The 23,959-nt window shown below is 35.1% G+C and overlaps 11 protein-coding genes and 1 non-coding gene across 12 annotated transcripts; 7 read left to right on the top strand and 5 right to left on the bottom strand.

Annotated features, from left to right (window-relative positions):
* Positions 1-29: 29 nt before the first annotated feature.
* On the top strand, positions 30-659 carry NAEGRDRAFT_69612 (uncharacterized protein; the record flags this gene model as incomplete). Its single annotated transcript, XM_002675233.1, has 1 exon — positions 30-659. The coding sequence occupies one exon, from the start codon at positions 30-32 to the stop codon at positions 657-659; it is 630 nt and encodes a 209-aa protein (XP_002675279.1).
* A 125-nt stretch (positions 660-784) lies between these two features.
* NAEGRDRAFT_69611 (uncharacterized protein) lies at positions 785-2,103 on the top strand (the record flags this gene model as incomplete). The annotated part of the gene is made up of 4 exons (XM_002675232.1): positions 785-892; positions 1,129-1,415; positions 1,472-1,987; positions 2,046-2,103. The coding sequence occupies 4 exons, from the start codon at positions 785-787 to the stop codon at positions 2,101-2,103; spliced, it is 969 nt and encodes a 322-aa protein (XP_002675278.1).
* A 1,295-nt stretch (positions 2,104-3,398) lies between these two features.
* On the top strand, positions 3,399-4,719 carry NAEGRDRAFT_69610 (uncharacterized protein; the record flags this gene model as incomplete). Its single annotated transcript, XM_002675231.1, has 3 exons — positions 3,399-3,631; positions 3,685-4,137; positions 4,260-4,719. 3 exons carry the CDS (start codon positions 3,399-3,401, stop codon positions 4,717-4,719), a joined length of 1,146 nt encoding a protein of 381 aa, XP_002675277.1.
* A 44-nt stretch (positions 4,720-4,763) lies between these two features.
* NAEGRDRAFT_t415 lies at positions 4,764-4,835 on the bottom strand. The gene has a single exon. It is a non-coding gene; the product is annotated as a tRNA-Glu (tRNA).
* Positions 4,836-5,623: 788 nt separating this feature from the next.
* Positions 5,624-6,847, top strand: NAEGRDRAFT_69609 (uncharacterized protein; the record flags this gene model as incomplete). Its single annotated transcript, XM_002675230.1, has 1 exon — positions 5,624-6,847. One exon carries the CDS (start codon positions 5,624-5,626, stop codon positions 6,845-6,847), a length of 1,224 nt encoding a protein of 407 aa, XP_002675276.1.
* Positions 6,848-7,168: 321 nt separating this feature from the next.
* Positions 7,169-7,789, top strand: NAEGRDRAFT_69608 (uncharacterized protein; the record flags this gene model as incomplete). The annotated part of the gene is made up of 1 exon (XM_002675229.1): positions 7,169-7,789. One exon carries the CDS (start codon positions 7,169-7,171, stop codon positions 7,787-7,789), a length of 621 nt encoding a protein of 206 aa, XP_002675275.1.
* A 120-nt stretch (positions 7,790-7,909) lies between these two features.
* NAEGRDRAFT_56236 (alpha-tubulin) lies at positions 7,910-9,366 on the bottom strand. Its single transcript, XM_002675150.1, has one exon. The coding sequence runs from the start codon at positions 9,295-9,297 to the stop codon at positions 7,936-7,938; it is 1,362 nt and encodes a 453-aa protein (XP_002675196.1). The 5' UTR covers positions 9,298-9,366; the 3' UTR covers positions 7,910-7,935.
* A 309-nt stretch (positions 9,367-9,675) lies between these two features.
* NAEGRDRAFT_83217 (uncharacterized protein) lies at positions 9,676-11,550 on the top strand (the record flags this gene model as incomplete). Its single annotated transcript, XM_002675228.1, has 4 exons — positions 9,676-10,075; positions 10,235-10,613; positions 10,695-10,960; positions 11,039-11,550. Exons 1-4 carry the CDS (start codon positions 9,694-9,696, stop codon positions 11,548-11,550), a joined length of 1,539 nt encoding a protein of 512 aa, XP_002675274.1. The 5' UTR covers positions 9,676-9,693.
* A 1,184-nt stretch (positions 11,551-12,734) lies between these two features.
* NAEGRDRAFT_69605 (uncharacterized protein) lies at positions 12,735-14,156 on the bottom strand (the record flags this gene model as incomplete). The annotated part of the gene is made up of 1 exon (XM_002675149.1): positions 12,735-14,156. The coding sequence occupies one exon, from the start codon at positions 14,154-14,156 to the stop codon at positions 12,735-12,737; it is 1,422 nt and encodes a 473-aa protein (XP_002675195.1).
* A 1,167-nt stretch (positions 14,157-15,323) lies between these two features.
* NAEGRDRAFT_69604 (uncharacterized protein) lies at positions 15,324-16,404 on the bottom strand (the record flags this gene model as incomplete). Its single annotated transcript, XM_002675148.1, has 2 exons — positions 15,324-16,070; positions 16,114-16,404. The coding sequence occupies 2 exons, from the start codon at positions 16,402-16,404 to the stop codon at positions 15,324-15,326; spliced, it is 1,038 nt and encodes a 345-aa protein (XP_002675194.1).
* Positions 16,405-16,721: 317 nt separating this feature from the next.
* Positions 16,722-20,652, top strand: NAEGRDRAFT_69603 (uncharacterized protein; the record flags this gene model as incomplete). Its single annotated transcript, XM_002675227.1, has 4 exons — positions 16,722-17,532; positions 17,578-17,874; positions 17,930-20,244; positions 20,287-20,652. 4 exons carry the CDS (start codon positions 16,722-16,724, stop codon positions 20,650-20,652), a joined length of 3,789 nt encoding a protein of 1,262 aa, XP_002675273.1.
* A 198-nt stretch (positions 20,653-20,850) lies between these two features.
* NAEGRDRAFT_80390 (uncharacterized protein) lies at positions 20,851-23,861 on the bottom strand. The gene has a single exon (XM_002675147.1). The coding sequence runs from the start codon at positions 23,054-23,056 to the stop codon at positions 20,966-20,968; it is 2,091 nt and encodes a 696-aa protein (XP_002675193.1). The 5' UTR covers positions 23,057-23,861; the 3' UTR covers positions 20,851-20,965.
* Between the last annotated feature and the right edge of the window lie 98 nt (positions 23,862-23,959).

Here is a 23,959-nt window from a genome sequence, read left to right as displayed (position 1 = left end):
TTCAGACTAAAGTCTATACGATTGCTATTATGGGTATTGAGAGTGAAATTCCAGCTCAATTTGGAGTTTCCACATTGGTCAACTATCGTGCTTCTCTAAAATATGAAATTCACAAGAATTTAAATCAGTATTTGAGTGCTTTTGTCAATAGACCTCTTACCTATCCTTCCCATGAATATGTTGCACAATTAGTTTCTAATCAAATAGCTCTTCCTTCCAGTCAAATGATTGAAATAGTTTCCTTCTCATTTAGTCCAATGTTTCCTCCAACTTATCAAGGGAGAATGGTTGTTCGTGATTTTATGTTTAGTTTTGATCTTACTAAAGGATTTGTTGATAAGAATGGTAAATCAGTTGATATTGATTTCCAATCTCTTCAATGTTTATACATTGTAGATGAAAAACAAGGTTTCGTCCAAAAATATGGCTCAGCCGTCTTCCCTGGTTGGCAAAAACTTGCTTGCACTCCTGAAATTGGAGAAAACGACTTTTATCCCAAATACATTACCATTGTTGGTACTTTAAAATCAAATCCTCCAAATCCAAATCCAAACTCTATCCACAGCACAACTCCACACAATAATGGAACTAGTTCTCTTTCCATTCCTTTACTTGTAATTTTGGTAATTTTCTTTGTTTTTACTGTAAATATGATTTAATTAAAAGAGAATCATCATATCATCAATATTGATTTCTTGTAATTTTTGTTTGAAAATAGGTAATGAAAAAAAGATTACAAAATTTTAAATGTCAATACAAATTAAAATACATTTAAGAAAAAAAAATGACTGAATTCTACGATCTTGGAGCACATTGTTGTTTTGATGGATGCCATGAGAAGGATTTTCTTCCGTTCAAATGTACTCATTGTGGAAAGACATTTTGTTTGAATGTATGTAGTAGTAGTAGAAGGTATTGGTGGATGATGATTTTATTGGATGATGAATGTTGTTTTGTATTATGATGGATTTTGTTGTATATTAATATTATTAATTGATGATTTGTAATTGTGTATTATATGTATATTAATCGGAAATATTATACAACAAATAATTGTATATTAATAATTCGGAATTTTTAAATATAATTACGGAATTCAATGTATAATAACACTATCTTGATATTTAGCATAGAAGTTTTGATGCTCACAAATGTTCCTATCTGCAAGAACAAGGAGTTGTTGCACCATTTTGTCCTCTATGCAATCAGGTTCTTCCATTTCGTGCCAGTGAAAGAGAGAATCCTAATGATGTTGTTGAAAGACACATTAGCAGTGGAAAGTGTCCAGCAATGAATCAAAATGCATCAAAACAGCCAACTTCTTCTCTTAGTAGTGCTGAAATGTGTGCTTTGGGAGGATGTGGTCAAAAGTCAATTATCAAATGTAAAGGATGTAACAAATCATTTTGTGTAGAGTAAGTGTGTGATTGAATTAGATTTTGTGGAGAATTAATTTGCTTTCTTAATATAGACATAGATTGGATTTCGATCATAATTGTGACTCGTTGAAAAAACAAAAATCAAGATCAGGCGGCTCATCAAGTATTGGACCTTTTAATATCAAGAGTGGATCCTCTGTTCCTATAACTGCAAACAAATGGAAAGGTCAGAGAAAGGATGCTGGAAAATTATTATCTAATCAATTCCAGAACAAACCTCTATTCCCAGTTGGTCAATCCTCAATTGCAACTCAGGATAGATACTTTTTGGATGTTTATTTCCCAATCAATAATCAAATACAGCCAATTCACATGTTCTTCAGTAAGACTTGGTCAGTTGGAAAAGTTTTGGATAAAATTGCTGAACAAGGAAAAGTTAAGAATAACAACTCGACAGAATTGGATCTCAGTAAGCGATTGAATTTATTCAATTTTGATGGAGTTAAATTGCCGACAGACAAGAAACTCTCTGAACTACCTCCATCCCTTCTCAAGAGTAGAGATGGAATCATTCTAGAGTATGGAGAAGCACTAGACCCAACTGTTATGTAAGTTTTTAAAGTAGTAACACACATATATATATTGACTGAATACATTCCATTCTAGTGACCAAACATTAAAGGACATTTCTGAGGGATCTTCTTCTGGATGCTTGATTTGTTAAGAAATAAATGCAATGGACTACCTTAGTGGTACAATACACTTGTAAATAAAAGCATTCTTGCCAAACCTTAGAGACATGCATGATTGCATGAAGCGAGAATTTTAGAGAGATACTGACTCCTCACTAAATAGAAGCGATAGAAACTGTATTGAGATTCTGAGTAGATGTCTCTCTCCAAATACAGAACACACATTTTTATATGAATATGCTACAAGTAGAAAACGCCAACAATGCAAAGGCCTCCCACATACTTGTAACATCAACATCTATCACTTATAAAAAAGCACAGAATAATACAAGCATCAACATCTGCTGACTCTGATTCTCACCAGGTACTTCTCTCTCCAACCACTTAAATGATTCATCATGATGATGGGTTCTCAATTCCTAACAGAAAAGAAAGCAAACACAATTATGGCCTATTCGAGATATTCAATCAATGAAGAGACAAATTCATTGGCTTCCACTCCAGAGGATGAAGATGGATTTCTAATGGTGAGAACTGAAGATATGCATGTTGTAAAGCCACCCAAGAAGACAAATCCAAATTGTAATGAAGATGATGATGATGATAGTGAGACAGCAACTTCAATAAGCACGTGTCCAATTGTGGTAACTCCACCAACTCCTAGAAAGAAGGAACGATAATGTTTCTTAATTCTTACTCATCCAATTGAGTAAAGTCAAAATATGCAATTCTTTTGTTTCCTAATCTCAGTTTCGGCACGAATATTTTCTTGCTGCTTGTTTGAGTAAGTTTGCAAGTTGGACGTTTTTCGAATAGAAACGTCATGAAGTGTCACATGCACAATGTGTCGAAAATATTCAAGTGATTGAGCTCTGCTTACCATAACAATGAAATAAATAATTTTTAATAGAGAAAGTTCTGTAATTGGTAGACTAAACAGCCGAAAGGGATTTTTGTAAATTGCCGCCCTTGAAATGAATTTTTTTACAAAATAAGTGATTCCAGAATGTTCGCTAGCTATTTACAGAATAAGTACTTACGAAGATTATGCAAACAAAGGTTCAGTGCGAATATAGAATGAACCTATTTATGGAAACCGAACTGTTTTGTAATGTTTTGTTAACAAAACTACCAGTCACTTTACAAAATTCACACAAATTCGGTTTCCTTTTGAATGGTTTTAAACAGGTACGAACAGAAACCTTGCTTTTTCTGTGGAATCTAATGGACAAACACATGTTGTTGGGTTTCGTATAAAACCCAACAGTTTACACCAAAGAATTGATAATTTCATAAAAAACAAAACAACAATTCAAACAATTCTATAATGGACCCTTATAAAATTCCTTCATCTTCTGAAACAAGAGGTGCTAATTTAATTAGTTCTCTACTCTTAGTACAGAGCAGTATGACATTTGCTTTCATCTTTATGGTTTCGGTGGGTTTCTTTCTAGTGAAAGGTTTCTTTTACACTAGGAGAAAGAACCGTGATCAGAAGGAACCAGACAACCAATCCACTAACTCTAATGAAATCAGAAAGCAAGATTTACTTCTTGATGGGTAAGTTGATTAGAATTGAATTTTAAAATATTTAACACACAACATTCACACAGCTTGAGAAACTCTTCACAATTCGTCTTTGAATCATTTGGCTACAACAAGTACATCACAATTGCTCTGTACATTTTCAGATTTACAGTCTGTTGTTGGATTATTGGAACAATCATTTCGTATCCGTTCATGAGAAAGTATGAGACGGACAATGTACTTCTCAAATCCTCAACTTATTTTACCCATCATATGGTAATGGTATTTACAACATATTTCAGCTCTCAAACCGTGTTTGGAATGTTTTACTTGATTGTGTTTAGGGATTTCTCTGTGAATTTCACTTCAGAATCTATTAGTGTGTTGAAGAGAAGAAACAAATGGTTGGTGATTGTATTGAGAGCACTCTCTGGTATTATATGGATTGTTGGAGAGTTGAATTTGGTGGCTTCTTTGGTTGTTTCGATTGGTTACTGGTTTGCAAGGTTGGGAGAGGAGGAAGATGGAGTAGATTACATGTAAGTTGTTTCTTGATGATCATTGAAAAATGTTAATGAATTTGTGATAGTTCTGTGGCTTATCATGGAGTGACTGGAATATTGAGCTTGATTGACTTTTTATTGTCTAATTTTCAATATAGAAAGTGGCACGTGTTCACAATCATGTGTTTCCCAAGTGCTTACTTTGTATGGATGCTCACATGTATGAGAAATCGTCTAGTTTCCGAATTTCCTTATACAGTTCTCAATTTTTATGTGAAACCTTGGTTTGCAGTAATTTTGGTACTCTTTGGTATTTATTTAGTTCTTGGTTTGAGTTTCATGTGTGCAAGTTTGGTGTCTTCTTTGAGAAATAGACTTCTCCTCAAATACTTGCTTCATAAGGAGAATTCGAAAGAAGAAATTGCAAAATCAGAAACTGTTCAACAACCTGACAGCGCAAGTGGAAGTGAAATTTCACAAAAATCATCAACCATTGGAGAGGTGCTTCATCAAGCAAATGATGTGTGTGAGATTAGCATTAGTGTTTCAATGATTGAAATGACAGAATTTAGTTCAAGTGAGGAGAGTAGTGTTAATAAGACAAGAACTGAAATCTAATAAACTAAAAAAAATTATTCATTATCTTGCCTAAAAATTGAATCCTCCCGTGCCGGGAATTGAACCCGGATCTCCTGGGTGAGAGCCAGGTATCTTAGCCATTGGACCACACGGGATCGTTGTTTGTTCCTTAAAAATACGTAGCTCGTCGCAAAAACGCAAATTAGGAACGTTGCGTACCCAATAAACAAATGACAACAAGAATAATATTACTTTTCTAAGATAAAAATTGAAAAGATTGATACAAAAAGGTTACAATAGCAAAGGAACAACAAACGTCACTCATCAATAAAAATATAATAAAGTTAAAAAAAAATGACAACAAGAATCAACATTCTCCCTGACGAATTACAGCACGTTTACTTCAAATTTGACGCGTTTTTTGAAAGAAAATAAATTATTTAGAAAAAATTTTGTTGTTCTTCTGCTGTCAAATCCAAAATAAGCATTTCAATAGAACAACACCTAACAACTCGTTCTTACTCATTTCTACATATTTTTGAGAATGCTGCCACCCCAAGGGGTATGTCAATGCGAGGATTCATAATTTGAAGTCAGATTTCAAAACTACCTTAATTCCATCGAGAAATTAGCATTTTGTTGAATAAAATATTATCGTTACAGATTCTTTTCAAATGGAGTTGAGTTTACTTGCCAAATCAAAATTGAAAGATGAAATACTTTAAATTTTAAAAAAAACAATTTTAATTTCCCCAAATCTTGTCAAACTTGAAGTAAACGTGCTGTACAACTCGCTGCAGGTGTCTTGTCTTTACCAAACATTTTCGAAATCAAGTATTCTGCACCAGTTCGTCTCTACAAAGCCAACAATGGTAATCAATGGTCATATGCCAATTCTTATGGAATTTTGACAGTTACATTGGTTGAAAAGCAATCAGTAGTAATGATTCGGTTGGTAGATTTGAAGAGTAAATCAGTTACTATGGAACAAGAATGTTATGAAGGTTTCGACTATCAAACACTTTCTTCCAATTTTCATGCATTCGAATCTGATGAAGGTTTTGTTGGATTGTTATTTGCTGAAAGATTTGATGCTGATCAATTTGCCAAGCAAGTTTGTCAACTCATTCGTTTGAAAGCAACTGGTTCTATCAATGGTGGTTCAACTCCAAGTTTGCCTTCAACTAAACCTTCTGTTAATATGAGAAGTGACAGTTCTGATTCTTCTTCTTCTTCACCAACTGGTACTGGTTCCAGTACTGCCCCACCTACTCCAGTGAAGAAGACTAATCCTCCTCCATCCACTCCTCCACCAGTTGCTAACAAGCCAACAGCTGTCAATACTTCAATTGCTGCCAGTAGCTCTGTACATACTACTTCTTCCCATAAGGAACCTGAAAAGAAACACACTCCTAGCAATAGCAGTAGTGGAGGTAGTAGCAGTAGTGGAGGTGGTTTATTCTCCAAGATTTTCGGAACAAAGAATAAGGACCAAATTCCTGACCGGTCACAAATCAAAATTTCTGGACCAAAGGTTGACAAGTTTAAACACGTTTCACACATTGGTTTTGATCCAAAAAGTGGATTTACAGAAATACCCCAAGAGCTAAAAACCATATTTGAGAAGGCAGGCATTTCAGAAGCTGAATTGAAAGATAAGAAAACTGCCAAATTTTTAATGAAGACACTTGTCACTGTCACATCAGATGCTCCCCCACCTCCTTCTTTGGATGTTCCAAGTGGAAGACCACAACCTCCACCAACCCCAGGAACTAGATCAACCCCTCCACCACCTCCTTTCAAGGGAGCTAGCTCAAATGCTCCTTCTGGCTCAAGTGCCATTGGAGTTGGTGGTTTTGTACCTCCTCCACCAACCAATGTTCCTCCTCCACCAGTTGTCGATCACTCTGTTAAGCCTAGAGTATCTGTTGCAAGTCCAACAACTGATTCTGATAGTGGTGCCTCAGGTGGTGTTGACATGCTTTCTGAAATTAAAAATAAGAAATTGAGAAATGTAAAGCAAGAAGATTTACCAGAATTCAAGAATATGGCTGAAAGTGATCAAAACAATTTGGCAGCCAAGATTGCAGGTATTATGGAACTTCGTCGTGGTAATATTGAATATTCCAGTGAAGATGAGGAAAGTGATGATGATTGGGAATTGTAAATATTTCAGAAACATTTAATTGCAATTTAGCAATAATTCCAATCTGTTTATCGTATTTGTAAGCTATATATTGTAATAAAATATCACAAAATGGAATTCAAGAAAGTTTTCATGATTGATTGGCAAACACACTGACAACAAATCAGTTAGTTGGCAATACAACTTTTATTTCCCTCAAGTATTTTCAATTAATTTCTCAGTCAGTTTTAATCTCATTGAACATGGTTGGAGACCAATTACAGAGGACGATATTTGCTTACTGATTGTTTAAATTGGAAGAAATAATTAATAATTTTGAATTTCAAATAATTATCAAAAAAAATGCCTAATCTCTACTCTACGTTATGTGGTGTTTCTCGCTACAGTGAACCACCAAGTATTGGACAAGTCAAAAAACAAAACCAAAATGTAAAAAGAAGTAAAACAGCCAATTCGGATCGTAAAGGTGTACTCACAAAGAGTAAATCCTTCATGTTTTTGGAACGACCTGTAAATAATTATTTAAATGATGATGAGGATGAGGAACAAGAAATTATATTGGCTTCAAGCCCAACAACATCAGTGGCTTCAAGTATAGAGAGAAGTGGTGGAGGTTTGGAATGGGCCGATACAAATTTTAATGTAAAAAAAGATAAACCAATACAGAGAAAAGCAATACATGATGTACCTCCACAAGTTGCTGCTCTCACTGTATCGGAGGGAATTTCATCTAGTGTATTTCCAGGATCAACACTTTTAGATAAACGAAATCAAAAGAGAAAATTTGAAATTGTCAACTCCAAGTGGAATGATAATACCCCAATGATTAGTTTATCTCATACCCAAACAAATTCTAAATTTTCATCTCAATCACAAGAAGAATCTCGAAAAAGGAAGAAACAATCTAATGAGATTTACAAGACACAACCAAAATCATTATGGCAATCTTTATTCGAGCTATAAATTTTATTTCCATCTCAATAATATTAGATAAGCTCAATATTTTTTTTAATTTAACCAGGTTGGCTTATTCGTGACAGAAAGAATCTAAAATGATTTAAACAGAATACGTCTTAATTTTTTGAAAAAGTCTCAATGGAGTAATTAATTTATTGGTCACCACCATCTTCACCTTCTTCACCATCACCTTCTTGGGATTCAGTACCAACTTCTTCGTAGTCCTTTTCAAGGGCAGCCAAATCTTCTCTGGCTTCAGAGAATTCACCTTCTTCCATACCTTCACCGACATACCAATGGACGAAAGCTCTCTTGGCATACATCAAGTCGAACTTGTGATCAATTCTGGAGAAGACTTCAGCAATGGCAGTAGAGTTGGAAATCATACAGACAGCTCTTTGAACCTTAGCCAAATCACCACCTGGAACGACAGTTGGTGGTTGGTAATTGATACCACACTTGAAACCAGTTGGAGACCAGTCAACGAATTGGATAGTTCTCTTAGTCTTAATAGTGGCAACAGCAGCATTGACGTCCTTTGGAACGACATCACCTCTGTACATCAAACAACAAGCCATGTATTTACCGTGTCTTGGGTCACACTTAGCCATCATTGAGGCTGGTTCGAAAGCAGAGTTGGTAATTTCAGCAACAGACAATTGTTCGTGATAAGCCTTTTCAGCAGAAATAACTGGAGCATAAGAACACAACATAAAGTGAATTCTTGGATATGGGACCAAGTTAGTTTGGAATTCAGTAACGTCGACGTTCAAAGCACCATCGAATCTCAAAGAAGCAGTCAATGAGGAGATGACTTGAGCAATCAATCTGTTCAAATTAGTGTAGGTTGGTCTTTGGATATCCAATGATCTTCTACAGATATCATAGATAGCTTCATTGTCCAACATGACAGCAACATCAGTGTGTTCCAACAAGGCGTGAGTGGACAAGACAGAGTTGTATGGTTCAACAACAGCAGTAGCAACTTGAGGAGATGGATAGACAGTGAAACCCAACTTGGACTTCTTACCATAGTCAACAGACAATCTTTCCAACAACAAGGCACCCAAACCAGAACCAGTACCACCACCAACAGATGAGAAGACAAGGAAACCTTGCAAACCAGTACAGTTGTCAGCCAACTTTCTAATTCTGTCCAAACACAAATCGACAATTTCCTTACCAATAGTGTAGTGACCTCTAGCATAGTTGTTAGCAGCATCTTCCTTACCAGTGATTAATTGTTCAGGGTGGAAGAGTTGTCTATAAGTACCGGTACGAACTTCATCAACAACAGTTGGTTCCAAATCGAGGAAGACAGCTCTTGGAACGTGCTTACCAGCACCAGTTTCAGAGAAGAAGGTATTGAAAGCATCATCTTCAACACCAATAGTCTTATCGGATGGCATCAAACCATCAGGTTGAATACCATGTTCCAAACAGTAGAGTTCCCAACAGGCGTTACCGACTTGAACACCAGCTTGACCAATGTGAATTGAAATAACTTCTCTCATTTTGTATTATTATTATTTACGAGCGTTTTGCAAGTTTCTCTATAATGGAGGACGAGCGATTTTTTTTTTGTTGAAAAATTTGGTTAGGGAAGAAGTGAATTGTATTTAAAGGGTAGCGATATCTTCAACCGTACAACAAATTGTAAAGTTTTGGAGGGAAAATTTTGGAGGGAAAAATACAACGAACTGCTGTAAACTCCCACTACAATGCTAAAATAGAAAAGAGATGTGTGACAATTATTGAAGTGCTAATTTTATAGATCTGTGTTTTTAGATTTCTCAAATATTGAAGTGGCATTGATTCAAATAGTGTGAAAATAGTATTTTGTTAGATTTTTTAATTTCAAATTCAACAAAAAAATAGTTTCGAATAGTGGTAAATACCACCGCTCAAAGATGAATTCCGCCAGAGAATCTGTTGATATTTATTTATCATGTTGCAATTTGGCTAGAATGGACTTGATGTCCAAGTCTGATCCGTTTGCTAAACTGTACGAAAGTAACACAAGTTCATCATCGGGTGGTGTTGATAAATTCACGTTTCTGGGCAATACCGAAACAATTCAGAATAATCATAATCCAGTGTTCAAGACCAAGTTTAGTGTTCATTATTATTTTGAGTGCGTACAGAAATTTTATATTGAAATCTATGATGACGATGGTGGAAATAAGAGTGAGCTTATTGGCAAAACTAGAGAGTTTTCATTATCACAAGCTGTTTGCTCGAGGGATGGTAAATTAAAGTTAGATCTTGTTTTGAAGAGTGGGAAAGTACAAGGTGAGGTCTTTGTTCATGTTGAGAAGGTTGTTAGGCAATCGGATTCGAATAACACTAATAATGCTGATTCTGAAAGGAATGCCACTTTGAAATTTTCTGGTATGAGCTCGGCTGAATTGAATGCTCTACGTTCTGAGATACCAACTACTGTTAATTCAGATATGAAAGTAGTTCTATTCAAATGTAAAGGTATTGGATTAGATAAGAAGGATTTCTTTGGAAAGTCAGATTGTTACTTTTTCTTTGAAAAGGAAGTTGCTGGAAGAAGAGTCAAACTCTACACAAGTGAAGTTATCTATAAGAATCTGAACCCTTCTTGGACATCCTTTAAACTCAATTTAGATGAATTCAACAATGATTACAACAAGGATATATTTGTGACATGCTATGACAAGGACAAGTACTCGAAGGATGATTTAATTGGAGAATTTAAATATAATTTGGACCAAGTTCTGAATAATAATGTAAAACAATTCCATTTAATTGAGCCATCCCTTCAAAAAAAAAAGAAGAATTACAAAAACTCTGGAGTGTTTGAGTTTGAAATATGTACTATTCAGATAGAACATGTTCCAGTACCAAATCCAGAATATCAAATCTACCAATCCTTTGTTGCCAGGAAGGAAAACCGCCAAGATCAATTTTTAGACCACATTATGGGAGGATGTAACATTTCAGTATCAGTTGGCATTGATTTTACTGCATCAAACGGTGGTTTCACCAGTAGTAGCTCCCTCCATTATTTAAGTTCCAAGAAGAATCACTATCAACAAGCCCTTGCACAAGTTTTGCAAATTTTGGAACCTTATGATTCTGACAAGATATATGGTGGTAAGTATTTGACTTTTAACACTTTCACTAATTATTCGAAAGCATATGGATATGGTGCAAGGATAGATAAGGAATTAAAAATGAATCCAATGTTTAATCTGTCACTCTCAGATAAGGAGGAACTTTGTGTAGGAGAAATACTTGAAGCATATGAGAAGGCAGTTCCAAGACTATCATTTGGAGATATGGGAAGTGCCACTAATCCAAAAACTGGAAAGCCTTATCGAGGAGATGACTTTTATAGAGTTATTGAACATGTCGTTGAGAGAACTCCTCCTGTTACTCAACAACAACAATTCTACAATATTCTATTGTTAATTATTGATGGGGATGCATTTGACATGCAAGGCACAATCGATTCAATTATAGAGGCCAATGACAAACCTATCTCAATTGTAATTGTTGGTATTGGTGGTAGAAGTTTCCCAAGTTGTAGAAAATTCGATGCTGATGATGAACCACTCATTCACAGTAATGGAACTAAAATGACAAGAGACATTGTTCAATTTGTGAGCTTTTCTGAATGTTCTGATTTAACACAATTAGCTTCTGAAGTGCTAGCTGAAATACCCAAACAAATGGTTACGTATTTTGAATCAAAAGAAATTATTCCTAATCCACGACCTCAAAGTGCTTTCTACTAATGTTTACCAGGATTAATTGGCTAAATGTGTGCCACCTGAATTGATAAAGTAGTTGTTAGGAAAAAAAATTTCACTAAAGAATTTTTTACGAGAAATATGTATTGATCTTCCATTTTTTCCAAACTATGAATCCTTAATAAAAAAATGACTCCACCCTTAGATGCAAATAACGTGGAAAAAATTAAAACAGCAGAACACACCGTCGTGGCAAAGTACTTTAAATTGGTTTGCAATAAAAGTGAGCCCCCGTTAAACGATTTTAAACACGTTAGAAATGAAATAATAGTGGACAATTACTTTCGAATAGAACCTAATGTATGCTCTATTGAAAAAGGTGATTGGCCAAAAACAAGACAAACTATTACTGCTCATGGTAGTAATTTGGAAACAAAAAATTCATTCATATACCAAGGTAAAACAAAACAGCATCAGGATAATGGTATCATCTCTTACGAAATTGCTTCAAAAAATTCACTATTTGAACTCACCAAACATATATTCAATAATGTTTGCGATCAACAAGCCAAACCAACACACCAAGAATACTTTGCTACAACCATTATCTTACGCCAAGTCTTCCAACATAAACAAAACCCCAAAATATCTCTTCATATTGGTAATCTTAATCTAGGCCATCACAAATTTTATTTATTTGGGAAATTAATGGTAATAGATGGAACAAAAGAAGAAATTGGTCAACTTTTCGAAAAGTTAAATCCCTCTGATTCTATTTTACTGAATAATGCAAACACACCTGTAATGCAAAAACTTCTCCATAATGAGATGAGTGCTTTGAATTATTAGAGAAAGTTAAAGACCAATATTGTGTCAACGCTACATACTCACGATTCATTTCTGACAAACTTTTTTTAGTGGATGGTGTGAATATTGACAAAGAACTGATCAATCATTTCGATATGTTGTGCAAACAAGAAGAAGATTAATAATAATAAAGGAATAAATCATCACCCAGTTCTCCTCTCCTTACTGCCTCTCAACAACATCATCCAATGAGGAATTCCATTCTTGAGGATTCGGAAATTAAGAAGGTAATAAAGCCATCATATTAGTAGAATTCTCCAAAGAGCCAATTTCCAATTTCTTTGAAAATGGTGCATCTTCAGTAGCACTTCCGCAATATTAACATAGAAAATAGATGTGACACAATTCTTAAAGTGCTAATTTTATAGATCCATGTTTTTATATTGCTCAATTATTGAAGTTGCATTGATCGTTTGATTAAGGTTTGGTGATTGTTTTGTTTCATTAGAAACTAGATTGGAAATTTTGAGATTCAGTGGAAAGTCCTCTATTTTCAAAATTTCCTTGTGTAAAAAGTTGGAGTAATCTTGTGTTTTGAGCAGTTGCTGTCTGAGAATGTCGTTGGATTTTCTTAGACTCTCTGTTTGTGTAACCTCAATTGATAGTCTATATTTGAGTCTATCAATTTCTGTTTTTAAAGAATTGGTTATATCTTTTTCATTGGAAAGTCCTTTTTTAAGAAGTTGTATTTCATCCAATCTTCCGTGTAAGGAGGTGGTAAGGTCATGAATCTTCTTATTGCTTTCATCCTTAGATTTGGTGTATAATTTTTTACATTGAGCAAGTGAAACTTCAGAATCCTTCCCAAGTTTTTTGTAATTTACGAGCTTTCTTTCTAAGGAGTTTGCATACTGTTCTAGTTCTCTAAATTTGATTTCTGATTGTCTTTCGAATATCGTGTCTCTGGTGAGGAATGAAATACTTTCAGAAAGGTTGTGCATGGACTTTAAAAACTCGAAAGGGACTTGATTTCTATGGTAAGGAGTGTCTTCACTAAGGACGGAATTGAGAAGGTTTAATTTAGTTGAGAGTTCAGAGGTTAGATCGTTAATTTCATCGTACAAGTGCATTCTCAGACTTTCATCCTTATAAACCTCTCTATCAATGAGTCTATTTGTTGGTTCCATTGTTTCAAAGAATGTGTCTTCCAATTTATCTCCTTCTGTTTCAATAAAATCTGTTTCATTTTCTTCCTTAGATGTTATTTCCTTCACTTTCTCTTGAATTTCAAAATCTGATGAGAGAGGTGAGTCTATTGAAGTAAATTCATCTGCATCAATGATTGGTGCTTTGTTTACAACTTCTGAAACAAAAGGTCCAATCTCGAATCTAAATACTTCATCTTGTCCGAATTGAATCAAATCTCCATTCCTAATAATCGATGATAAATTTTGACTCACTTTAACGTTATTAACTAGTGTTCCATTCTTTGATTTTAAATCTCTCAAGACACAAACAACTTTAGGCTTTTCTTTTGAATTATCATCAATAAATTCCAATTGTGCATGCATTGTTGAGACTGTTGGTGAATTTGCCAAACACACCTCACAAGTAACAGGATCTCTTCCGATAAAAACCTTAGATTGATTAATATCAATTGTTCGTTTTGTTCCTTTCAAGAGTGCAAACACAACCCCCTTACTAGTTGAAGATGATGAGGTAAAGTCTAATTCATTATCAGCTTCAACATTCCTTTTAGTAGCTAGGCTAATGTCCTCCCTTATGATTGTGGGAGACTTTTCTTTCTGTGATGATGCAGAGGCTTGTTGAGAAAGCTTCTTCATGTCCTTAATTGTTTTTTTTAATTAATTTTATTATTTTCAAATTTTTGCTGATCATCAAAATTGGCGGGAAAGTTGATCTTTACTGATTTGTAGCAAATGGTTGTGGTTGCGACATTATCTTTTGAACCTGAGTGTTGAATAAGAAGAACAATTTTTGAATTATTGTTCTCTCAATGCCTTAAGGGTCTAAACTCTTGAACATACTTAATTCGAGTTTAAAATTACAACAACCCTTAAAAAAATGTTTTCAGTGATGAGCCGGTAATTTTTGAGACTCTATCTACTCAGCATGAGGTCTTACTAACAGATAAACACTCCGATTTATCAAAATCCAAAACACCTTTTAGATCACACCGAAACTATTGCCATGGTTTGAACTTCCAAAAGAATTCTCGAAAATGTATTCACCACTTGTTTTATCGAGTTCTACTATTGCCCAATCTTCATTAGGAAAAAGTTTCAGAGGAAATAAGGGTTTTCCATGACAAACAACTTTACCATTTAAAATACAAATGGGCAATGAAGAGTGCTTACAAAAATGTACCTCTAATCCAACAACAGAGTGTCTAAATTGCAGATTGTTGTGTGGGGCTATCTTTGAATTGCTTCCTTCACGTATTGGAGTTAGCAACGATCCTGTTAATAGAAGGCTATATTTTCCATCATCATGTTCTAGATTACTTTTAACCAAATCAGATACTTCGTGTTTGATTTATTTTTCAATAGTAATCAGCTTCCAGCAATCCCTTCCTTGTTGGTGATTCCACGACCATCAAAAGTAGAGAAAACTATATTGACCTTATGCGATTGTTCTGGAGCTATGGCTTTTAGTGTTGAAAGTATGGTTTCAAAGAAGAGCTAAGATTCTGATTCAAAAAGAAGCATTTTTCATTGGATTTGCAAATCCAAGACATAAGATGATGAGTACTGACTTTTGTGACATTGAGTTGATATACCAAGAAAAGCATTAAAAAAAGGTAAAATAATCAACTTCGACATTCCTGAAGGCTACTATTCTCCTTTATGCTTGTGGGAGACTTTTCTTTTGATGGTGCAGAATCTTAGCTCTACATGTCCTTAATTGTTTTTTCAAATATAACTAATCATCAAAATTGGAAAGTTGATCTTTATTGATGTGCATTCCCTTCACACAACTCTATTTTCCAATTAAAACTTATTAAATGCCAATCTTGGCTCTTCCAATAAAATTTCAGAATCAATATTTTGTCTTGGTGGTGTCATTGCCATAACGGTGTGTCTTCTTGTTGTTGGTTTTGTGGCTTCTTTTGGTTTTCCAATAAAATCATCATATACTTCATCACTCTTTTCTTCGTCATCAGTTTCAGATTGATTTGTGTAAAGATGAGCATGATGATCGAAGGCATCATGATAATGGTTTTGATTTTGATCATGCCCTGGATGAGCATTCTTTGGAATATGCTGAGCTTTAGCCAAATATAGAGAAACACTGTGTCCTGCATGTAGGTAATGCGTTGACTTATCAAAGATGATGTACAAGTGAACAAAAACTTCCAAAATTTCCACTGCCAACTCTTCCTCAAGTGTAACTGTTTTGTAAGCAAAATTCTCTGGATGCAATAATCTTTCTTCATATTCAGCATTGTAGTGTTTTGTAATGTAAACAACGTGAATGACAGAAGTAACAATCGAATAGCAAATATAGGTTAAAAAAACAGATGATTCAATCCAGTTTACCCAAATTGAAAGAGGTTTCTTCCTGGAAATTGCAATCAATTCTCTAACATATCTGAAAGTGAAAAGTAAAATTAAAATAGCCATGTATAGATATGAAAGAACTTTGAATGCCATTTGCATATCCTTCTCTGTTTGATTATTTGTGTTTGAAGCTTTGCCCAATACGTCATTTGCTTGAACGTATGTAATAGTAGCAAACTTTCGTGTGATTTAGTTTAGTTTATCCTTTCCAACAACCTACCTTTAGAACTGAATAAATATACATCTTTAATCTTCTATTTCCGATCGTCCAACTAGAAAATTTCTTCCATCTCCTTGCTACTGTATCAGTCCACGACCCATTATTATTATTTGATCCACCTCCATTATTATTAGGTTTAGTATTAAAATCTTTAATTGCCGAAGCATCAAAATATGGAGTAGAATCTGATAAACTATCTTCATTGTTGGTTTTTGATGTTGTTGGTGTCAACTTTCTGCCATACGCCTCTGAAACAATGAGTGGCTTTGATCCAGAACGATGTATCGACATTTTTTAATTTAGGTTGTTACTTTGTGAATTAGAGAGAAACATGCTACCAATGATTACGATGGTGTGACATTCAATGAGAATCATGTTGTGATTGTTTGTGATTTGGAAATAAATGTAATCCGAAAGTTCTCAAACTGATACAACCTATTTTATTGTTTTTAGGAGAGTTTTTGAATGATTCATTTGGGAATCTTGTTAAAAAGATCATCAGCCTTTTAGTTCAGAATCAAATCTAATTTCGAAATTGCAAAATTATTTCTTCTTCAATCGAAATGATTACCTTCTTATTGAGGAATTTGTTAATAAAAAGAATTAAAATGACTACACCAACAACTCAACAACAGCAAAGCAAAACACCAACAACAGAAGGCAATCATCACAATGAATTCTTCTTCAATGCATCAAACGTGCCGAAACCTCTAAAACTCAGTCTTCGATCCAAAATCAAAAACTATATGAAACATAATGGTTACTTTTTGGATATGGAAATTCTTCAGGTGATAATTTCCTTTCTCTTTTTTGTTATTTTCATTGCGGACGTTTACACAAATTTTGTTTTCTATTCGCAAATTTATCCTCAATCAAGACCAACTCCTGAAAATTCCTTCTCACTCTCGGATCAACATATTCAATTCATGTTGCAGAGTATATTCATTTGTGATTTGATACTGTGTACCATAACTGTTTCATTGTGGTTCGTTTCCTTTCTCCTCACCAAACATAAACTCCGTTATTTGATTCATCCCAACTCTATATTGGATTTTATAACTGTAGTTCCAATGATTCCATTATGTATTTACATCATCTATTGTATTCATGCGTATGGTGTGGAAAATGATAGAATGTTGGTGGTGAATAGAGATCAGAAGATTATGCTCTATGTGAACATGTTTAACATTTCAGTAATGATTTCAATTTTCAGATTAATTCGATTGGTGAGGATTGTTTTTGTCTTGACTTGGAAGAGGAATATACTACACTATGTTTTGGAGAATAGTTTTGGATTTGGACCAACTCTACAAGTACAAATTGCTTGTCTTATTGCATTAATTGTTACATTGATGGTTTTGTTTGCTGGAACTTTTCAAATGATTGAATTCTTATTTGGTGGACATGTTCTTTCATTACGTAGGTATTTTGAAACGTATTTCATCCTTAATATATTATGTAAAGATGATTCAATCTATTTCATGGTAATTACCATGGCTACCATTGGATATGGTGATATTTCTCCAACTACTTTTGCGAGTAAATATTGGACGATTGGCTGCTTTCTGGTTGGAATTACATTCATTCCCTATCAATTGTCTTTGTTATTATCGACAAGCGAAAAGGCAATTTTCAGAGCTCGACATGCCAATTTGAAAAATCATGTCATTGTTTGTGGATACTTTCACAAGCAAGATGTATTGGACTTTCTAAAAGAATTCTATCATTCAATGCATGGAAAGAATACGAAAAAATCCTTGAGTAAGTTACAACCTTATTTCATGTTCAATACTCATCCAAAATTTCAATTGCAAAGTTGTTTCCAGAAATAAGAAGTTGTGTGATTCAATTTTGGAAGTTATCAAAGTGAGACAATACCTTCAAGAAAAGGTTTTAGTTTTCCATGGAGATTTGATGGATTATGAGACGAGTAGAATTATCAAAGTTCATGAAGCTCACTCTGTGTTCCTTCTCAATTGTATTAAACATTCTAATCCTAGACATAATGATACGTCAATAATGGTGGCAACTATTGGTCTGAAAAATATTAATCCAGATCTGGATATTTATGCACAAGTGACATTACCTGAATCAAGAGCATACTTGTATAAAGCAGGTGCCAAACAAGTTATTTGCACAGAAACTATTTCAAGTAAGATTATGGGTATGAGTGTTGTATATCATGGATTTAGTACACTCTTAATCAATCTCGTCACGACAACCTATGTTAGAAATGCCATTGAAACCCACAAGATGATTATGGAACAAGAGAAGAAAAAGCCCTGGATTCCATTCCTTAAAAAGAAGTTAGATCCTGTAACTTCTGCTGAAAGTCTGTGGATATTTGAATATCTGGACGGACTAGGAAATGAAATATATTGTGTGAGATTCTCGCCATTTTTTGAAGGAATGACCTTCATTAAGGCAGTCGTTTTCATCAGAGAGAATCTTGATCTCACCTTACTGGCCATGGAATACTTGGATAATCATGATGAAAGTCTAAAAAGTGTATCATTGAATCCTTTTGATGAAATAATTCATGTGGATAAATGCAAAGCATTCGTGATTGCTCAGAGCACGTTTCATGCCAACCTAGTTTACCTTTTTGAGAATGCTAAAGCAGAAGACGACAGCCAATCAGATAAACACTCAACAAGCTCTGCAGATACTCAAGATATTCCACAACAACCAATAGACTTGAAAGAAGCTCCAGCACGAAATGACAATAATGACATGGAATCCTTTGAAACATTCTTTGTAAGTGAGGAGAACGCGTATGAGAAGACAATCAACGAAGAAATGGATGAACCAAAAGTAGAAACTAGACCAAAATATCTTCCTACTCGGAGAAAAGTGTTGAAAGTAAGACATGGACTTCCACCCAAAAGAGGTTCCAAAAAATGCATTGAGAGTCTAGGTCCAAGTCAATCCAATATTTCCTTTTCTTCAAATATTGAAACTCCACCAGAAGCTGAAAGTCCTTCCATATTGACCAATAGTTCAGACTTTGATAATCCCATATCTTTTGTCAGTACCATGTCAGGTATAGACAAGCAAATCATAGATATCAAAAATGTTCCACATGTTTCAGAGACTGAAATGAACAAAGGATATCTATTGAGATTGTTTAGGTCAGTAGCTCCTCCAACTTTCTTTTACAAGAATTTAGATGATTCTGGAGTATCTTTCAAGCGCTTTCTTAATGACTTTTACCAAAGTGTTCTAGAAAACTACAATCTACTCATCAAGGCTAGACCAAAGAATGATTTTTTCCTTCTCTCTAGTACATGCTCGTTAAAGAATCATATCATACTTGTGGGAGAATTGAAATATCCTCTTGTCATCTTAGCTACAATAAGATCTATTAGAAAGAGACATTTCACTCCAATACTTATTATGGTCTCTCATACAAATCTTCACGGCAATCCATACGTAGATTATCTATATGACAGGCTCAAGTTTTTTGATCAGGTATTCTTTCTGAAAGGGAATGCAACAGACGTTTTTGACCTACACAGATGTGGCTTGTTAAATGCAGAAGCAGTGGTCTATCTATCCAGGCAATATGGCTCTCATGGTCACAATTCTAAACCAGAAAATGATTGTGACTCTCATGAAGCCACAGACGATCTTATTGACACATCTGAATACCTTAGGGATGCAGAAGTTATCAAACTCATAGAATCAATTAGCTATATAGACAGCAAGAAATTCTTCATCATGGAGCTCAATAACCAAAAGAATATCAAATTTCTAAAACAAGGAGGATGTTTTTCAAAGAAATATGGAGAGAACCACTCTCTTTTCAAAATATTCCGTAATGTTAGCAGTGCCTCTGTTGCCTTTGATGATCCATTACATTCACTTTCTGACAAGAGTGATGAGTATGATCAGTTCTGTCTATTGTCTGAGCTTTACTCAAGTGGTAGAATATTTCCAATTAGTTTCATTCCTAAGCTTTTGGCTCAATCGTTCTACACTGATAAGTTGAATGAAATTATTGAGCATATGAGCTTAGATGGTCTCTGCAATATGAGCAAGAGTTCTATATTTCAAGAAGATTGTCCTCCAAACTGTTTTGGTAGAGCAGCCATTGATGTATTTCTAGAACTTTGTGAAATATCCAATACAGTAAGTTTCAATTATATCAAGTACACTAAACCACTCTAAAAGATTCTGATTGGACTTTACAGACCCAAGAGAATATTTGTAAATGGCATTCTAGAGTCAGTTGACAATGATTTCTATTATGTTTATACTCATCCAAGACAATCCATCATCCTCTTGGAAGGAGATAAGTTATTCCTCTGTGGAAGAAGAAGTAAATTTTCAGATTTTGTGAATCGTGCCTTCCGAAGAAAGTCCACAACCTCCGTACACACAACAAAAGAACAAGAAGGTCATATCAACATTGATATTCCTCCACAGCATACAATAGGAGAAGCCTCTCCACGTTCATCTAGACTCTCCACCACTGTTCATGATCTATTGTCGAGACAAAGCTTTGACCATTTCATGTCCAAACATAAACAAAAGTAAAGTGTTACTGAATTTTTCTATTGGACTGTCCATAGCAAACTGGACGATTCAACATTGTGATTCATTGTTGATAAAGAAGTGTGTGAATAAGAAGATTGAAGTTCCGAACCTCCTATCTTCAGCATATCACTTCATCCAAGTTTAAATCCTCTTGCGAGAGAAAATGGCTTCATTGTGTGATGATAATTTTTTAAAAGAAATAAATTTGGTTTGAATTTTATTTGAATTTACAATTCACAAAAATTTAAAGATACTCAATCACACTACTCTTAGGTGAAGATAAAGAAACTACTCTATAGATATAATGACACTCTTATGCACTAGATAATGTGCTCAAACTTTTTTGTAAATCACTCAATAAGGCGTTTGCTCTTGTAACATTGCCAGCAGTTATTAAGGCTGAAATGTCGTTCAAAGATTGTAGGGCATTAGAGAGAACAGTGTAAGTGCTTGCACTCATACAAGGTCTAAAGTAGTACAAGGCAAAGTTTGTCAATCTGAAAGCGCTCAATACATAGTAATTGGCAACAACATAGTTTGGATTTTGAACATCATCTGGCCAATCAAATTGACCTCCACTAGAAACAGAACCAGGTTTGAGTGTAACTGGAACAAATGGTGGATAGGCCTTTGCCATTCTTGCCCAGCATGAATTAACAAATACTGCTCCACCTTTAGAGGTTCTGGCAAAAACAGGAGCCAAATCATTGGTGCAAGCAGCTGATGTTGCTGAAGCTGTAGTTGTTGCAGGTCCATATCCATCTTCGCTAATACTTCCAGCAATATTCTCTAAAGCCTTCCACAAATCTACATTCTCATCTTGAGAGTTCACAGTGAGAGAAGTGCTACTGTCGTAATTGAGGGCATTGATAGCATATTGCACATAATCTGAAATGTAAGTAATTATACAATTGACAACTGAAGAACAGATGGATGAGGATGGGCTAAGAGCTAATGTGGTCAATCCTCTTACTGTCAATAAACAAGTAGAAGCAGTTGTAGATCCAGATCCAACAACAACATTATTACTCTTGAGGGGAACGCTTACTACACCTGCTGAAGCTGGGACAATAACATTAGGTACGTAGGTGTCCACAGAAGAACATTTGCCAGTGGTACAAGGTGTTGCTACACCTGCTGAAGCTGGGACTATAACATTAGGTACGTAGGTATCCACAGAAGAGCATTTACCAGTGGTACAAGGTGTTGCTGTTACAGGTGGACTCACTACCACTGTTTGAGGATATGTCACTAAGGATACAGGTGCAACAGTGTCAACTGTAAATGGTTGAATAGGTACAGCTCCACCTCCATAAATTACACCACCTCCACCTCCACCTCCATAAATTACGCCACCTCCACCTCCATAAACTACACCACCACCTCCACATCCAACGCCTCCATAAACGTCACAGCCACCAGAGTAAATAATTGGAGCTGGTTGTGGAATTGGTTGAGCAATGACACCACCTCCACCTCCGTAAACTACGCCACCTCCACCATAAACAATGCCTCCTCCTGCATATGGAAGAGGTTGTGGAATAGGTTGGGCATAAGTTTGTGGAATAGGTTGCAAGATTGGTTGAGGAACAGGTTGGGGTAAAGGTTGAGCAATAGGGACAGCTTGTGGAATAGGTTGTGGAATAGTACCTCCACATCCAACACCTCCATAAACACTACAACCTCCAGAGTAAATAATTGGAGCTTGTTGTGGAATTGGTTGAGCAACAACACCTCCACCTACAACACCACCTCCACCTCCATAAATTACACCACCACCTCCTGCATATGGAAGAGGTTGAGCATATGGGGCTCCTGTTGCAATTGGAACACCTCCTCCTGCATATGGAAGAGGTTGAGGAATAGGTTGTTGAGTAATAAGAGGTTGAGCATACGGAGCAGCTTGTGGAATAGGTTGAGGAATTGGTTGTGGAACTGCCCCTCCTGCTATAGGAACACCTTGTGGAATAGGTTGTGGGTATGGTTGAGGAATTGGTTGAGCATATGTTTGAGGAATAGGTTGTGGAATTGGTTGTGGATTAACAATCACTTGTTGAGGTTGTAAAATAGGTTGTGCAACTGGTGCTGCACCAATAGGAACTGCCCCGCCTCCATATGGATAGCCAGACGTTGAAGAGGAATAGTAAGTGGTTGTGCTTGATTTGGTTAAAGCACCATTGTTATTAGCAGAATTAGAATACGAGACTGAGGTTGGAATGTAATTCGTCTGATCTACAGTGTAAGCCATGTTCAATTCAGATTTATCATCACTGTGTACAAGGTTGGCAAACACAATAGTCACAATCAAATATAATAATATAGCAAGCTTTGAAAGCTTACTCGAGTTTAGCATTTGTTGTCTAGTCATTTTGTTGTGAAAATTGGTTATCCATAAAAAAGTCATTTAAATAGTACATAACAATGATTCAACAATAGAATATATTTGTAAAATTTCCATGAGTTAGATAACACAAATTACTAATAGTATTTTTCGTAATTAAATCAATTCATCAAATTTGGTAAATAATCATAAAAAATATATTCTAAATATAACATTCTAATATCTGTGGTCATGATAGTTTTCCTGAGTTCCCTTAGATTGTTCATTATATTTTGTAAATAAAGAAGGTCTATTCCCTCTCCAATATTCAATAAAATCCAACATGATTCCAAGCCAATATGATGCAGTATTCATTGTCCATTTAGCAGCAGCATAACCAGATTCTGCAGAGAAGTACGTTGCTCCTAAAGCAGTTCCAATTACATGAGCAGTTCTATCAAAAAGAGTGTGAGGAGTGTTCTCACTGTTTGTTTCTCCTCCAAAATATTTGTTTGAAGCAGTAGAAAAGAGTGAAAAGTAAACCAATATTTGGAAAATTAATACAAGTGCAATACCAGCAATAAAGGAATAACAAGCCAATTTAGCAGTTGCTCTCAAGCCCTGATAAATACATTTAAATGGAAGGCATAACAAACAGCAGAAAATAGAAGAAGGTTTTTTCTTCTGTTGCTTGTTCCTTCTTTGTTTCCGATCATCTTCCGAAGAATCTCTACTGCTACTACCAACACTTGTATTCACTCTACGAGTATAACTCAAATTTCTTCTAACCTCCTCACTATTACTGTAGGAAACAGGTTTTTCATAATAGGCATCATCAGTAAACATTTTTCCTCTAGCATTCAAGGAGTAGACTGGTGCACGTTGTTGGTTGCTCATTTTTTTTTGTTTCTAAAACCAATTACACGTGTTTCTTTTGTAAGGTGGTATTGGAATCGTATTCGTCCGAAAATAATTTGAGCCATTCCA

This window comes from Naegleria gruberi (genome assembly GCF_000004985.1).
Source record: "Naegleria gruberi genomic scaffold NAEGRscaffold_35, whole genome shotgun sequence".
NCBI lineage: Eukaryota > Heterolobosea > Eutetramitea > Acrasida > Naegleriidae > Naegleria > Naegleria gruberi.
Note: the sequence above shows the minus strand (reverse complement) of the source record. Positions and strands in the feature narration are given on the sequence as shown.